The 16,066-nt window shown below is 38.1% G+C and overlaps 1 protein-coding gene across 5 annotated transcripts in view; it reads right to left on the reverse strand.

Moving 5' to 3' along the window:
- The window catches only part of FAM13B (family with sequence similarity 13 member B), a 44,994-nt gene that overhangs the window by 16,435 nt on the left and 12,493 nt on the right, over window positions 1–16,066 (reverse strand). For all 5 annotated transcript variants that reach the window (XM_059483374.1, XM_059483375.1, XM_059483378.1 and 2 more), the window contains exons 3-11: window positions 15,866–16,056; window positions 15,232–15,444; window positions 13,029–13,206; window positions 12,259–12,403; window positions 10,085–10,242; window positions 4,338–4,379; window positions 3,209–3,364; window positions 1,185–1,320; window positions 945–968 (exon numbers count right to left, since the gene is read on the reverse strand). In XM_059483374.1, coding sequence (XP_059339357.1) covers window positions 945–968; window positions 1,185–1,320; window positions 3,209–3,364; window positions 4,338–4,379; window positions 10,085–10,242; window positions 12,259–12,403; window positions 13,029–13,206; window positions 15,232–15,444; window positions 15,866–16,022 — 1,209 coding nt within the window. In that variant the 5' untranslated portion in view covers window positions 16,023–16,056. The remainder of the gene's footprint in view (window positions 1–944; window positions 969–1,184; window positions 1,321–3,208; window positions 3,365–4,337; window positions 4,380–10,084; window positions 10,243–12,258; window positions 12,404–13,028; window positions 13,207–15,231; window positions 15,445–15,865; window positions 16,057–16,066) is intronic.

Genomic DNA, 16,066 nt, shown 5'->3' on the forward strand with positions numbered 1-16,066 from the left:
AAGGAAAGAACCAGGACAATTAATACATTCTGTGAAATTTAATTTACAGAATGGGATTCCAAAACAATATGCTACTTTGTGGGAACAACTGGAAAATTTGGCTTGCTAGGTGATTCAGAGTCATTTGGGATCCCCAAAAGCAAACAAAAGCCCAAGAGCAGAACACATCACAATAGTGAAAAGCACTACAGAAACATTTTGTTTTAATAAAAATACAGATTCCAGACAACTCAGTTGCACTGTGCTTAGGAATCCATTCCCATCTTTGCAAGTTCAAAGACCTATTAAATTCTTCTAGTTAATTTAAGTCTACAAACAATAGGTTTGCTTATCTGTTTATCTTTCAGGAAACTCTCAGGAAGATTTATGGACTCACAGGCAAGAAGCTGAAAACCATTGCAGAAACTTCTCTACACATTTAACAAATCTCTCCACCCACATAATTTATCATTTAGATTTGTAGCAACAAAAGTGTTACCAAATAAATAAGGAACTATAGATTTGGTTTTTTCCATTGGAAGGTCTTATCTGACACCTGCATATGCCTGATGCAGAGTGGCATAATACTCTCTTCTCTTGCACTTTAACTGTTATCCTTGATTTCATTTTTGTCAGCACATATTTTGCAGAATTCCCTGATTGCATCAACTAGGGAAGAGACAAAGATGTGCTGAAAAGAACAGAACATCTCTGCCTACCACAAAAGAAACTAGAAAATGGAGAGGAAAGGCTGTAATTAGCTAATGACAAAACCAAACCTTCCTAGCACAAGCACAGCCAAGAGGCTGCAAAGTCTCAAAGTGACTGCTCCCCTTTCCTGATCCATGCAAGGTGACTCTGGGCTATGCTGCCATCTCAGCTCTACAGCTTCTGCTCCTCAGGAAGCCTTCACTAACACAGAGGTTGCTCCAACCAGTGCTATGCTGCCTCATACTCCAACTTACCTCAGCAGAAGGAAGGGCTGGTGTCTGTGAAAGAAGAATGGAAAAATGTCAGTCAGGGACCAAACAAGTCCCACCAAAAGACACAGAGATTTCTCAGTGCACATGGCACAACAGGAAGACAACTGACAGAGCAAGAGCACTATGTAATGCTACATCAGAGATCCTAGGAGAACTTGGATCTCTAGAGCACTAAAGTTGCAGCAATTTATGATTTGATATACAGGAGATTCTTCCTCTCACCTGAATGCTTTCTTCTTCCTCAGTTACAGTATCATGTTTCATAGCTTCACTGTCTAAATCAGTGCAAACCAATACTTCAGAGCAGGCTCCTGTGTTTTCACTGCTACCAGTGTCATTATCTTCAATAACATCATTCCTGAAGATACAAACAGAAAGACTTTAGAAATCTGTTGTTACACCTTTAAAAGAAAAAAAAATAAATAAACACTGAACCCCTGCCCTTGAACATTATCAAACATCTGGATGTTTTTTGCTTGGGTTTCTTTTTGAACAGAATTATTCTGACCTGTAGGCAAAATTAATTATTAATGTGATGTTTTATACATCCAGACATGACAGACATATTAAAATGTATTTATTTGTTTCTTGTCTGAAGAGCCAGGCATACACCCCACACTTACTATACCAGCCTAAGGAATTAAAACACAATAGCCAGAAGCAAAGACATCCTGAACTACAGGGACTCAATGACACTGCTGTGGCTCCACTCCTCTCAGTACCAAAGCCAGTTAGTTTATAGCTACTGTCACTGGGTTCCCCTCCAGTGAGAAATCCCATTATTTCTAACATTTAATCTGCTGAGACTTCAACTTAAGGCATGTAACATTACAGCCAGATTAAAACTAATTGACACCACATTTGTATTCACATATATTCTTTATGTGCCACCACATGACTCTGTCATTCATCACAAGCCTTTGACTGCTTTGCCTTCCTTGCCCTCACTCAAACAGAATTCCAGACCACATCAAGAAATCTCCTTCTCTATCAGATATAGAGAAAATAAACAGGATGGGTTGAAAATTAACATTTTAGCTCTTTTTTCTTAATTCCAGCCATTAAATTAGCACTAAGAAATTGGCACTGGATCACTGCTTTTTTCAGTTCTTAATTTAACTGTGTATTTGCCTTGTGCACAGTCTGCTGCTTTAAAGAACCCAGACACCCCCTTGAAGAACAATATCATGTATCCTCTCTCCCAGTTAATCCACAGTGGAATGATGATCAGAAGCATTTGCAGCAGTGTCTGTGCCAGAGGAGGATACTGGTTTCAAACCAGCAGTGATGGCACTTGGAGCCTCCCCCTCTGAGATCAGCCAACCTTTACAGCACTTACACTGGGACTGAAGGAATTCAGCTGCTCCAGGGCTGTGAGGCAATTACCCACTTACAAATTACTTCAAAGACATTGAATCTTTAGCACTAAACTCAGATTTAATTGATCATTACCAGCAATGATTATTACTTTTATGATCCACTGCAAACTTTATTCCTGTCTTCTAAAACCACTAAAGATTGAACAATTTAGAAAAGAGCATTTGAGTCGCTGAACACTTTCATGTATTTCAGGTTCTGTTCATGTATTCTAGCTCTGAGTAACAAAGAAATTTAGGTATTGAAATCTTCACACATTTTTGAAATCTGGGTATTAATCATGACTACTTATTTTTAATGAAATGTACCAAAATGTATCAGCTTCCAAATGCTGCCATGGCAATCACTACACTCAGAATCTGTCCTGATTTACAAGAAAAATAAAATCTGATCAAATAAGGTTGGAACTGCATGCAAATAGACCCACAGTGGTCATTCTATCCATTTCTGGCTGTTTCATTGCCACTGGCAGCCAGAGCAGTAAAGTAGCTATGTTGACACAGAAAGACAGGGTTATGAAACAGATTCTGCAATAGCTTTAAGATGTTAAAATTTTGTTGTAAGTCATGTTGATGAGATAAGAATGAAAGCACTTGAATAAATTTAAGTTTCTGTGCTATTTGCACAGAATTCAGCCGATACTACACTTTACAACATTCTTAGCTACAAGATCAATTTAAAATACTTGCTTCAAGAGCTATTGATTACTGGCACCTGATGGAAGTTGATTTGCTTTAAAATAGATAAAACTGAACTCAACAGCCAAAGCTGTAACTTTTGGGTCGAGGTGGAGAATTAGGGTAGTTTTTTTTGGAAGAGTTAAGATACACAACCCTACAGAATTCATTACAGACACAACAAAATCTTACTGGTTGTTAGATCCTTCCTCATCCCCACCGGGATTTTTTGTTTCATTGTTACAGCCCAGTCGTTGTTGCTGTATGTGTTTCAGATCGTTATCTAAGCTGCTCTGCAGGTCGAAGAGATGCTGTTCCACAGCTGCTCTGATTGTTCTTTCTAAAATGCTAAAAAAAAGATGGAAAAGTCCTAGTAAGAGATCTACTTTTGCATTGATCATGTAGACAGAAAGGCACAGATAAACCTTACACGACAATAATCTTTGATGGCAGTACTTCAAGGCAAAAGAGACTAGCTTTTCCAAAAAGCAGTGGAAATCACTCATTTACATGAAGTATTATGAAGTTTATCAACAGTATTTTAAGAGTAATCAACACACTAAAATAACTAACCTATTTTTTAACAACTATACACAAAAACTTATAAAAGCCTTAGAGATTAATGTGACAATAAAATACAGTGTTTATAACAGGTCAGAATCAACCCTGGATTAGGCTCCACTTCATCTCACGTGGCTGCACCCTCTCCTGAACAGGGCTGTCATCTTAAAAGGCAAAAGCCAACAAATAGGAGCAACAATCAGCAAGTACCCGATAAAGGACACAGGATACACCCAAAATTTCATCAAGAAAAGAACAGTATTCTTTAAAAACAGACTGCTCTGCTGAGCACCTCTCAGGCAGCTCCTCCCCAACACAAAAGAGGCCTCTAAAAATCCTCCTGTAAAAATCTTAAGCTATTTAATCCCATTTTAACTGAAATGGTGCTTTTATTTTTTCCTCCATACATGTACAAAGAATTCCACTGAACTTTACTCAGCATCACTTGTGCTAAAATTACAATATGAATGGTATTATAAAGTTAAGTAAAAAATTTCAGATGTACCTAAGTGTAAAATCAAAGTTTTGGACTTTGGATGCGAGCACATTCTGCTTTCATGCTCCTGCAGCCAACAACGCTGACAGGCATTTGGTATTTCCTGCATTAGTGTTAAATGCCACCAGTGAAATCCTTCAGACTAAAATATGTTCCTTCATAACTGTAATCAAACCTACTGCATTCATTTGGAAGGATACATAACTTCTATGCATGTTCTAGTAAGAGCACAATTCAAACATTTGATATTTTCATTATACTTACTCTGCAGAGGCTGGCAAGATACTTATGGGAGAGATATGAGCACTGCAATAAAGAAAGAAAAATTAATATAATGCAGAAACTTCTCACACTAAATAGAAGTTTGAAGTCAACAGAAAGCAACCTAAAAATACTTAAATATTGCATGTGATGCAGCTAACAGAAGTAGAATAAACATGGAAGGAACACCCTGATTTGCAGTCCTTTATTATTTAAATAACAAAATCTTAAGGAGCAGCATCACGACGCAGAAAGTTGTAGAAGCAGCAATGCAGATTTCAGTCTCTCAAGAGCCAATATTTGTTGTGTTATGAAGCTCCAAGCTCTCAGATGTATGGTTTTTCCCATGGGAAATACTAATCATTCTGTAGTCAAACATTTCCTGACACCTTGCTTAAGAATGCAGATTTTAACCTTGCTGCCTAAAGCAAATTCCAAATTACTTTGCTTTCCTCCACAGGTTCTTCCCACTGTTGCATAATTTTGTTCTGCAATGCTCAACAGATCTACAACACTCTCTGAGCACAGCTACAACATTCCAAGTAGAAGGCAGATTTTGGGACAGGAGCCTGATTTTTGTAAAGCATCTGGAAATCTCCAGGCAAAGCCACTTCAGCCTAGAAAGCTCCTCGAGGAGGGGTGGGAGGGTGGAAATCAACATAACTAACACAAGCCAGTTCATTCATGTGTGTGGTCCCTCTACAATTTTTCATTAATATGATTAAAATTTTATTATAAACAGAATACTTAAAACTTCAGACGAAGTGACAATAAAGAATAAAAGATGAGAAATCTGCTATAAACAGCCCTGAATTGCAACACACACATCTCACTCAGAAAAAAATTTAATATTAATTTCAGCTTAAGTTGGAGGCAGAGAGGGAGGTTAAAAAAGGCTTTTTCTTTCTATTACAGATAATTAAGCTCAAAAAGCTGAAGAAAATTTTATTCTACTCTTTACCATGCAACAACACTGCAGCCAAAGTTGATTAAAAATATTATTTTCATGAATGCATATGGTAAACCCTGAAATACAAGGGAGCTTGCCACTCCCCTGGAGAACTGAGCAAGTTATTACCTCTGTGAGGTGCACTATCAGTTTTGACTGCCATGAGCCTTGCTTGCACTAAAAAAATGCAGACAGTCTCTCTGTTTGCCCAAGAATAGTTTCAACACAGCAAAGAATTCCTTGATTAGAACTTAGAAGGTTTATTAGTAGTTCCATCACCAGAGAGAAATCACCTCAAGCAGACTCTTTATTTTTCCTTCCTCCAAGTAGGTGAAACACAAGCAATAAAGTGCTTTCAATTAAATATAAGGTGATAAAGTGGTTAAAGTATTTATTTAAAAATAACTATGCCAGTTTGCCTTAGACACCTTGTACTTGCACCTTGGGCCAAGAGCAGAGTGCACAGCATTTAAAGCCCATATGACACAAAGTGAACAAGCAGGTGCTCATAGATGCTTTTAATTTCTTTTCTTCCCTTTTTTAAAAATGGAAACTGGCTGACAAATCAAGTTCATCTTATGATTTGTGTGTGTGTTTGCCTGGTGAAAAGCCAAAGCTGATCTATTGCAAATGCATTGACAGAACAGGTAACACTCCACTTCTATTTCCAAGCAGACATAGCTTCAGGAAATTAAAACACCTGACATGGAAGCCAGATCTTGTAGCCACTGATTTCAGAGCTGCAGATCAAATAACTGAGGGGGGACACGCTGACATTTTATATTTTTCTTACAAACAAAAAGTGGCAGGAGGGAGTTTACAGCTTAGGATATTTACATGTCATTTGTATTTCCATGCACAGAAGTTCAGCACAGCCCTATGACCTGTACAAAGTCAATTTCCTGATAAACATACTCTGTATTAACAATACTTGAAATAAAAAATGAAAATTTGAAGCTACAAGTTTAGCTTCATGAACAAAGTAAGATAAAAGAAGCATAATCTTGGGAAAAAATCCCAGTAATATTTCAAAATATGACAAATGTAGCTTTTAGTATCCATCTCAGTAAGTTCTACAAAGTTGTATTAAAGGTATGCTGGTATTCTAAAGGTACAAATACACAATTGTGTAGATTGAAATTGAATTACTAATAAAACAGTCACTCCTTGGACAGATTGGTAGAAAAAAATGAGGCAATTAGAGCACAGAACACTGCAACACCCTAATTGCAAAAGAGAGCAAGAAAAACTCAGTCAAGGGCACAAGTACAAACACTATTTATAGGAAACTGATGACTTGAAAACCTTTTCTTCTACCACTTGAGACAATGAGGAAATGTGTCAAGAACAGGGAGAATCAAACTCATCTCCAAAGAATGCAGATGATTCCAGACATGGTTCAGAAGAAAATTTTCCATCCTAGTGTGTAACCTTCAGCCCCCAGCACAGGATGGCTCTCCAGTGCTTTCACTCAATACCTTTGGGAGCATTAGAGGTACTCAGCAAAAGCTGTGCATAAATCAGCAGTATTACAAATCCTAAAGAATCCTCTTACTACATGAAGAATATCTTACATCTTCAACAAATCACTTTAGCAATTAAGCACTTTCTGAAACGAATGTGACAATTTTAAGTGAAAAGCCACTACAACTTCTAAGCCCACCTACCACAGTTCCAGAATACTTTTTAAAAGCTGTAATTTATAATGCCAGACAGAGCCTTAACGCAGCATGACACAGCAAGACACAGAAAGGTAAACATCTTTGTTTCATAATGCTAACTCCCTCCTGAGAACCCCTCCAGCATTAGCTCCCTAGCCAGAAAAGGTCCCAGTAAAAACATATCTCAAGTAGAAAAATACATTAACTGGAGATAAAACATGTCCAAGTTTTCCTTGGTAATTTCCTGACCATACACAGATTCATATTTCTCATTAAAATAATCAGTTGTGCTATTATTTCATTTTGTATCTCCAAACCACATTTAATCTCCCATCATTTTAAAAGTTCAACCCTTACTTGAGATCATACCAAAATGACATTTTCTTTTCGTATATTTACCTGTGCAGCAGAACTTTGCAGGCCATTCTGATAATTTTTGCTATCCCAAAAGAGCACTTCAGGTAGAAATGCCTCATGTGGAAGGCAGCAAAGCGTGCTGAGGGCTGCTGGCTGTGCATGCTGCTGCCTGTGCTCGGGGGCTGCCTGTGAGCGGCACCTCTGGAGTGCTGCACTAAGGGCTGCAGTCTAAATAGAAATCGACTGCAACATGAGGTCACTCCTGACAATAAGCTGCCCAATCAACACTTGAAAGCTCTCCTAACGTGTTGTTTACACATTTTCCAGGATGGAAGGAGGAAAAAGTATTTGGATGCTAAAAACAGCACTACATTAAAAGAATAATGTATTCTTTAGCAGTTTAGGCAGCTCTTCTATTCAGGCAGCTATACCATGGATTTTGTCTCCCTTGGCATTATCACTTCTCTCTGATCAGAGCTAGTTAAATATCAAAAGGGTTAACAAAAATATCCCAGAAGCAGTGAGGATGTTGCCCTTGTCACTGCATTTAGTAGAAACAATGTAAACTGTTTATATAACTTACTGCCTGTCACATCTCGTATTTTTACACATATAACCAAAGAGATTTTATATTAGGCTTCTGACTGACAACATTGGAGATGAACTGCCCAATTAAAGCAAATATTGCTTGGCAAGGCTCAGGGATGAAAAATTGGGAATAATGACAGAGGAGGATTCTAAAGTACTTATTTCAACAGCATGTCTTAAATTTCAGCTGTAATGCTGAGTCAGTAATTCTTTACTCCAAAAGTCAGGACAGCACAAGGCAAAGAGCCGTGGGGAAAAGGCTCCTGGTAAAGGAGAACAAATTTCCTTTATGTGCTCAACACCAACCTGGGAGCAACAAATGCTCCCTGCTGGGTAATGGGCTCAAAGATCACTCCCCAGGTTTATGAGAAATACCATTTTCAAGCAGTCACTAAACCAAAGTGCATTAATGATTATCCACGTTCTCACAAGATCTCTAACTCAGTCAAATTAACACCATGCAGTGCAGGAAGGTCATAGGTTCCAGCAAGAACAAACAGAATGAGTGGAGAAAAAAGACAGTGAGCAAAATTAGAAGCAAGTTATAGCAAATAACAAGGAGGAAGGTCAGATGCCCCATTGTACAAATCAAGATAAACAATCTCTTTTAGTACTCTTCATAGAGAGACCAAAATACACAGATATTTGGTTCCCAACAGCAAAAAGGAAACAAAACCCCATCTTAAAGAGCTACAAGAATCATGTTTGAGATCTACTTCTCCTCCTCCTTCCTGTAAAAACTGCCAAAGGCTCTACATCGAACAAAGATAAATAATCCAAATAAATTCAAATTAACATCTGCTTTCTTAATTTTATTTTTTTTTTTTTTACATTAAGAAACTAAAACCAGAAAAAGGTCACTGAATGTGTACATATAAGCCATCAGGTTTGGGAAAATATTTACAGTATTTATAGTGGTTAAAAGTCTAATAAAGAGCACTTTCTCATTCACTTAATTTCTTTTTAACTGTTTCCTGCAGTTGTTCTGGTTTTACAGTCAAGATTCTCCTTCTTCTAAAGGATTCCTCCTTATCCTTCCCCACAAATTATTTACAATGCCAACCATAATTAATGCCTATTCATTTTTAATTAACCTTAAACATCTAGTAAAAATGTTTGCCTCTTCAGGCTATCCAATTTAAACTCTCAAACATGCTGAGTTTGTCACTACTGCTGTGTTTACACATTCCAAAAGCAACCTAATACCTGTGAATAGGTAAACTTTTTTAACAACTTTTTTAAAATTTAATTCAAACTAAAAATAAGAAGCTTTATTACTGATAAAGATAATTAACTATTAAAATATAAAAATACAAAACAGAATAATGATTCAAGCATTATTTAGTATTTTACAGTTTCTTGCCATGAAGCAGAATGAAGCATGCAGCCAGCAGCTGAACACACTCCAACCAAAAATCCACTACCCATTCTTAGGCAGTGACTTACTTGTGATTTTCCCTGCATTTCTTCTGCTTTTAGTCACATTTTTATTATTCATTCCTCCTCACTCATCCCTACAAGTTCTTACATGCAATGCCCATACTAAACACATGCTGCAGAGGGGAAGAGGTAAAACTCACCATCTGCAGAATGTAAACTCTAAGTACAAATAAAGCAATAAATCCTTGCATACTACAAGTAAAATATATATCTGTGTATTAAGCAAGCACCAATAAGCTCTCAAATGAAAGTATGATTTTAATTTTACACATTCTTTTATGGGAGTTGCTCCTAAAGCTGGGTCACCCTCCAACATTCCTGCCTACATCTCATTTTGCAACTTCCAAACCTGCCCACAGCTCTCCAGCACCACATGACAAGAAACAGTCCCAGGGTTTCCCATTGCAAGGATGGTACAGAACAGCTTTGTATCTACCAGTATGCAGATTCTTCTTATTTCTGCTGTAGAATTTACTGTTTAAAAACCACTTTACAGTTTCACTAAAATATGCTCTTTTTAACTTTCCCTGCATAAATTCCCATACTTAATCTCATCTGATCCTACAGGCATTCCTCTGCTGAATTTGGGAACAGTTATTTTAACCCACATTTTACTATTATAAGAACTGCACCTACTTCTAAAGCTTCACTTTGCACACACCAACATTTATTTCAAAAGTCTGGCAGTTTCTCTCTCAGACAGAATAAATTACAATCCAAACCTTAAACCCAAACTCCAGGCAGAACCAAGTTACCTTGTTGATGCTGTAACATTCCTGGAATCTGAGAGACTCCCTGTCATATCTAGATGCACCACAGCTGGCCTTTCCACAGGTTTCTCTGTGCTGTCTTCTGGAAGTTCTTCTGACTGCTCAAGCTTTACATCTTCCTCTTCTTCCAAGAGATCATTGATCTAAAAAATATTTCATCAAAGTTAAGGGCTTGAAATGCTCCTTCCAAGAGGTCCAGGGAATTAAAAGATGAAAGTAACATGAAGAAGGAAATACCTTTCAATTTTAGGAAAAACCAGGCACACTAGACTTGCTTTTATGTAAAACTGTAAATTCTACACCATTAAAAAGCTGCTCTTGAACACTGGACAAAAACTGAAAAGCACAAAGCACCTCTGATGCCAAAAATAAACACAAGCAGAATGAAGGAACAATAAAATCCCAACCACACTGAAATAATGAACTACACAACCTTTCTTCTTCTATGTCTAAAACTGATCATTCTCCTCTATTCCACAGGTAGCCTTATCCATGTATCAAACCCTCCTAGGGGAAGGCAATACAGACGTCTATGAACCCAAACTTCAAAGCTCAGAATGAAAACTTACAAAGTTTCTGTGCTCTCGTCTATTTTTGTTTCTTTGTTTCCAAACACAGATGTTTTTACTGAAGCAGCAAAATATAGCAAATTTAAAAAGCAAAACAATATAACCAAGTGGTAACTCAAGACAGCAAACTTTATTTTTTAAAGGAAACTATGTCTAAAACATGGAAAGGTAAAGAGAAAAAAGTGATTCTGTTTGACTCCCAAGCTGTCTCTGTGACTGATTACTGATCTCCCAATCTTGCAAACCCAAAAATTAAAGCAGCAGCCTCAAGAAAATATGCTTTATAGTTTCTGTCACCAGTGTAAAACAAAAACACTAAATTAAGAAAAATTGAAACTTCAGAAGTTTAAAATTACACAGAAGACAGAGAGAAGATATTGGTTAGTTTTTCAAAGGGGTGTAACGTGTTATACGGCACCACATTCCAGGCAAGAAATGTATTTATCCCTGATTTTGCTCTGTAATCGCAAGAGGATGTGCCAGTGAAGCAAAGGCAAGGCCACCCACACACTGGGGCAGCTGCTGCGCCCTGCAGGGACAGCAGCCCTTCTGTCCCACCGCTCTGGCCTCACACAAGTGCACTGTTGACATCTGCTGGAGACACCACGAAATTAAAGGGACACCCCACCAGCCCTCCGGCTAAGGGAAAAAACAAACAAAACCACACACCAAAGAGATTCTGTACTTAGGAAACCCTTTTGCTGAAACACAACAAGGCACAGCCAAGGCAATAATTTCAAAGCATGAGAGCACAGAGCAGCTCTGGTTTACAGAGCAGTGATCCCAACCCAGTGACTCCTCCAGCTGCAGGAGCCACAGCCCAGCTTTGCTCAGCAGCTCCCTGCATGCAGCAGGGCTGGGGCAGCTCTCAGTGCCAGGTTCCTGCTTTGCAGAGGGGCAGAGTTTGCCCCAGGAGCTCTCACAGCACACACTGCTCACTCCAGAACCTGCTGCCAGCCTGGCACACCAGATCAGCACCTACTGCAGGGGAGAGGAAGCAGCCAAGTGCCCCAGTACTTGCCTTACCTGTCTTGCTAGAGGAGGGATTTGTGAAATAGGCTGTAAAATTCAGTACTCTTTGTTACCTACCTTAGCAACTGCTTATTTTTCCCCTTTTTCCTCTTTACAGAAAATCCATAGTTTTCAACTCTTAGAATCAGAAACACCATTCAAAAACTTTGGCACAGGAAAGCACCACTGATAACATCATCAAGTGGAGTGTGAGACCCTGCATATTCCTGGAAGACACATCTAGAAACACTCTTGACCAAGACCAACAACAGAGTTGTTCTTCATTTGATCAAAAAAACAGTTCTTTATTCCTAAACTGGTAATTAGAAAGCTGTTTATAAGTGTCTGTGTTGGGCAGGATATCACTGTTGGTTTAGTTCCTATGTATTTTTCAATACAGTACAGCTACACTTACTATAAAATCAAGAATTTCACAACCATTAAGAAAATGTCAGGTTTTGTCAGTTTGCAAGAAACTTCTAAGTCATACTAAAGAACCTGTATTTCAATAAATCTTTCATAAATATAAATGTATATAACAGTTAAGTGGTAACATATAGCCATTCAAAATATTCTTACCTGCTCAGTTATTGAGCTTAAATCATTAGTAGATGAAAAATCTTCCTCTTCATTTTCAAAAAACTCATAGTAGTTCTCCAGAAGTCCTGCCATTATTCTGCTAACTAGTTCCTGTTCTTTCAGATCCTCCACATCTGTGTAAATGCTAAAGATTTCAACACTGCTTTAGTTTAAAAATCTAAATGCAACATTTCCCCAAAGAACACCTCTGAAAGTCTCCTATGACTCAGTGCTATACTTCACACCATTGCCCCCTACCCATTCTGAACACACAGAACTTTAGGCAGGCCCTCACACTAGTGCCTTATAAAGCTTTATACTATTTTATATTTAAAAAGCATGAATTAGCAACTATTCAGTCAATTAAATTTTCATGAGGAGTATTTAAAAGTCAAATATTTTCCTGTGGAGAGGAAACAACAGTTTAAGCTGGTACTTTACCAGCCTTTTTCCAGAACTGTTTTCTTGCTACATATAGTAGCCTTATATATTACCACTAAAATATTTGAACCTCAGAATAAATACAGCAATGCAATCATCAAAACAGTGGTTTCTCATGCCACAGTCCAGAGACAAGCTGCTGTTTAAATCTCAGCAAAAATTGTAAAACCAAACTGCGGTGAGAGAGTGGGTGGGAACAGAAAAGGATTCTGCCTGAAACATATTGTGCACTTTATTACTGTTGCTCAGGGACCAGGAATGACTTAAAATTACAAAGCGACACTCAAATTCCCACAGAAACAGTGAATTAACTTTTATAATTAACTTACTGAAAAACATCCGGGCCAAAGACTGCAGCTAAAGAACTTGCTGACCAAATTTCTTCATGATGTGATGCTACGTTAGCTAAAAATTTACACAGAAACTTTAACAAACTGTAATTAACAGGTGGAAGCTGCTGCAAGAGGAACCTCAACTTTCTTCCAAATTCATCTTCATTATTATAATCTGAAAAAGTAATAAAAATATTTTAGTCACAAAGAAGGTATCTATTTGATAGTAATCAGCTTTTTGCCTCTGACAATTACTTACTTCTGAAAAGACAACTGATTTGACCAAACCACAACCTAAAATGTGAAAACTTTCTTGCATTTGTTCATAATCCACCACATTCTCTTCTGCACGTTTTCCCCAATTAATGCCCACTCAAATTCCTGATTTCAGAGGGCAAACTCTGAAATGTTTTTGTTTTACCGTTGTTACATAACAGCAGCTCCACAGAAGAGCTCTAGAGATAGCAACAGCTCCAACAGTGAGTTAACTGCCATCTACTTAAATTCTTCTGGCAACAAGCTGCTTTGACACCTTTTCCTTTACAAGCATCCCATTCTCACCACTCTACCTGCTTTTATAATACTTAACTGATAAATCCAAGCTATCTCAATGTAATCATCTTCATAGTGCTCAGCTTGAAGCTTGCTGATTCAATTTCAGATCTGAGAAAGGGTCACCATAAAATCTCGTCTTTCTCACCCCATTTAACTATACTCTTCATCAAAATATGTCCCCATAAATCTTATTTGTTACCCCATCAGCCTTACAGGCAGCAAGGTTCAGAGATTTACAGCTGTTTGTACCTGAGAAATTTCATCCATAGGAAAAGAAATGTCAGGAAAGCAAAATGGGAGAAAAATTGATACAAAGAGGCCTCTCTTTCTTTCTCAGACACTTGAAAACTATTCTAAGATCAGTTAGAGAGGGAAAAGCATGCTTGAAGATGATGAACCATCTCTGCCCCTCTAGATGAGAGGGCAGAGACGTAGTAGTTATTGATATCAGAGCAAAGAGTGAGTAAATTCCCTGCTGAGCATGTACAGGAGCACCAAGCAGGATCTGCAGGATTTCATTTGCTCAGACACAGTCAACACCTACAGCACCTGAATACAGGCAACCAAGCACAGGAAATGGTCGTCCAAACACATTACACATTAAAATGAACATTTCATTGACAGCTCTTCCTCTAGAAATTGCACTTTGGAAACAGAACAGAAAAAAAAAAGTACATTAACAATGTAGACTTTTACAAGAAGACCACAGCAAGGTGATAATGAGACCACTCTGAACAGACACATCTCCATGTTTTGTCTAAGCAATCCCTCCTGAAACTTGAGTTCTAAACAACCAGAGACCCAAAAGCAGAACATTTTTACCCTAACTGAAGTCCTCTGGCAGCAAAGCAGGGCCACGTGCTCTGGGATGACCACATTCACACCCCAATTAGCCAAATCACCTCTCTTTGAGGAACCACCTGCCTGCAATGAGCTCCTAACGATGCACACAGGCCACACCCTGCTGTGCAATGAAGGCATCCTGAGAACTGAGCCTGACATAACTGCAGAACTAACACACGGCTCAACAATTGCTACCGCCTTCTGCAGGTTTTTAAGCAATTCCTCTGCTTCAAATGCAGCTGATGATGTAATTCCGAAAACTGACTGAGATGTCTATCAGACAGGCAAAACCCAGTTAGAGAAAATCAAAAGTATCATTTTAGCATCTGAAAGCACTGTTTCAGGGTTTATGTGGTTTGATTCCCTTGTTACAGATAACTTTAAAGTTTTCTGAAATAACTTTTACACTTTAAAAAAGTCGGTAAAGTCAATAAGCTGCAAGTTTAAATGAAGTTTCTCTCTATCTTCAACAAAAGAGAACTAACTGGGGAATTGTATGCTAGAAACAATCCATGTGTAAACCTATCCACAGAGATCTATACAAAGATGAGAGGAAAAAAACAATTTTCACACTAGATTTTACAGTCATAGAAGGGAATTCTGCTGTCACACCAAGTGAATATTCTTCAGTCCCATTTCCAGTCCTGACAGATAACACTGCCAAAGTGCACAGCAATATTATCACTCTTACTATTACACAGAGCACAAAAAACACCTTAGTGCCACTACAAATCTCAATTCAATCCTGGGTTTTACTCTTAAAATCATCAAATAAAAACACTGAATCAAAAAGAGTTATTACCTTGAGAAAGTTGCATCAAATGTATGTGCAAACTGCCTGGAATAACTGGCTCTGGAAGTTCTTGAAGAAAAAATCTAAGAAGGCTGATAGCTGAGGGTACATCTGCTTCTTTAACCAGGTCCACATCTTCTCCATTATCGTATCGCTGCCGGAGCCACTCCACTGTCTCAGCATTCCCATTGACTTGGAAAAGTCCTTCTTGTTCCAGACCCCCTGAGTCAGGAAAACAATTGCATAAATAAACTTTTAGCTCTGGTATGGACAAATATATTGGAGAAAATAGTGATAATCAGCTATGTACAATTCCCATACTGACTGAAACATTTTCTGGACAACAGTTTTCCACAGTTCCCTTCCCAACACACACATTCATGTGTCCAGTAACAATAAAATAACAAGGGACATGTTAGCAGTACCTAAACCACAGCATTTCCTATGAGGTGCCCTGCAGAGCTGACTACATTACTGTGATACACATAACAGAAGGAGCAAAGAAAGGAAGTAACCCAAAACAGCCAAATCACATCCAGCTGAATAATTAACTTCAGAAACAAGTACTCTTCAAACCCCACAATCCATTCTGTAAGAATGCCAGTGAAATACATTATTTTAAATAAGGCAAGGTGATACATACCATGTTCCTCAATATAGTCCACGACATGGCGGACTATGAATGGAACCTCATTGTCTGGTTGCCCTTCTTGCTGCAGCTCATCAAGTGGAATTCCAAATATTTTGTTAGCAAGAACAGAGTTGCAGTTACTCAAGGAAGGGGAGGAGCTCTTCCTCATATCTTTTTGCAGCCAAAAATCAAAGCTGTCTTTTCTGTCAATAG

This window comes from Ammospiza nelsoni, chromosome 16 (genome assembly GCF_027579445.1).
Source record: "Ammospiza nelsoni isolate bAmmNel1 chromosome 16, bAmmNel1.pri, whole genome shotgun sequence".
Taxonomy (NCBI): Eukaryota; Metazoa; Chordata; class Aves; order Passeriformes; family Passerellidae; genus Ammospiza; species Ammospiza nelsoni.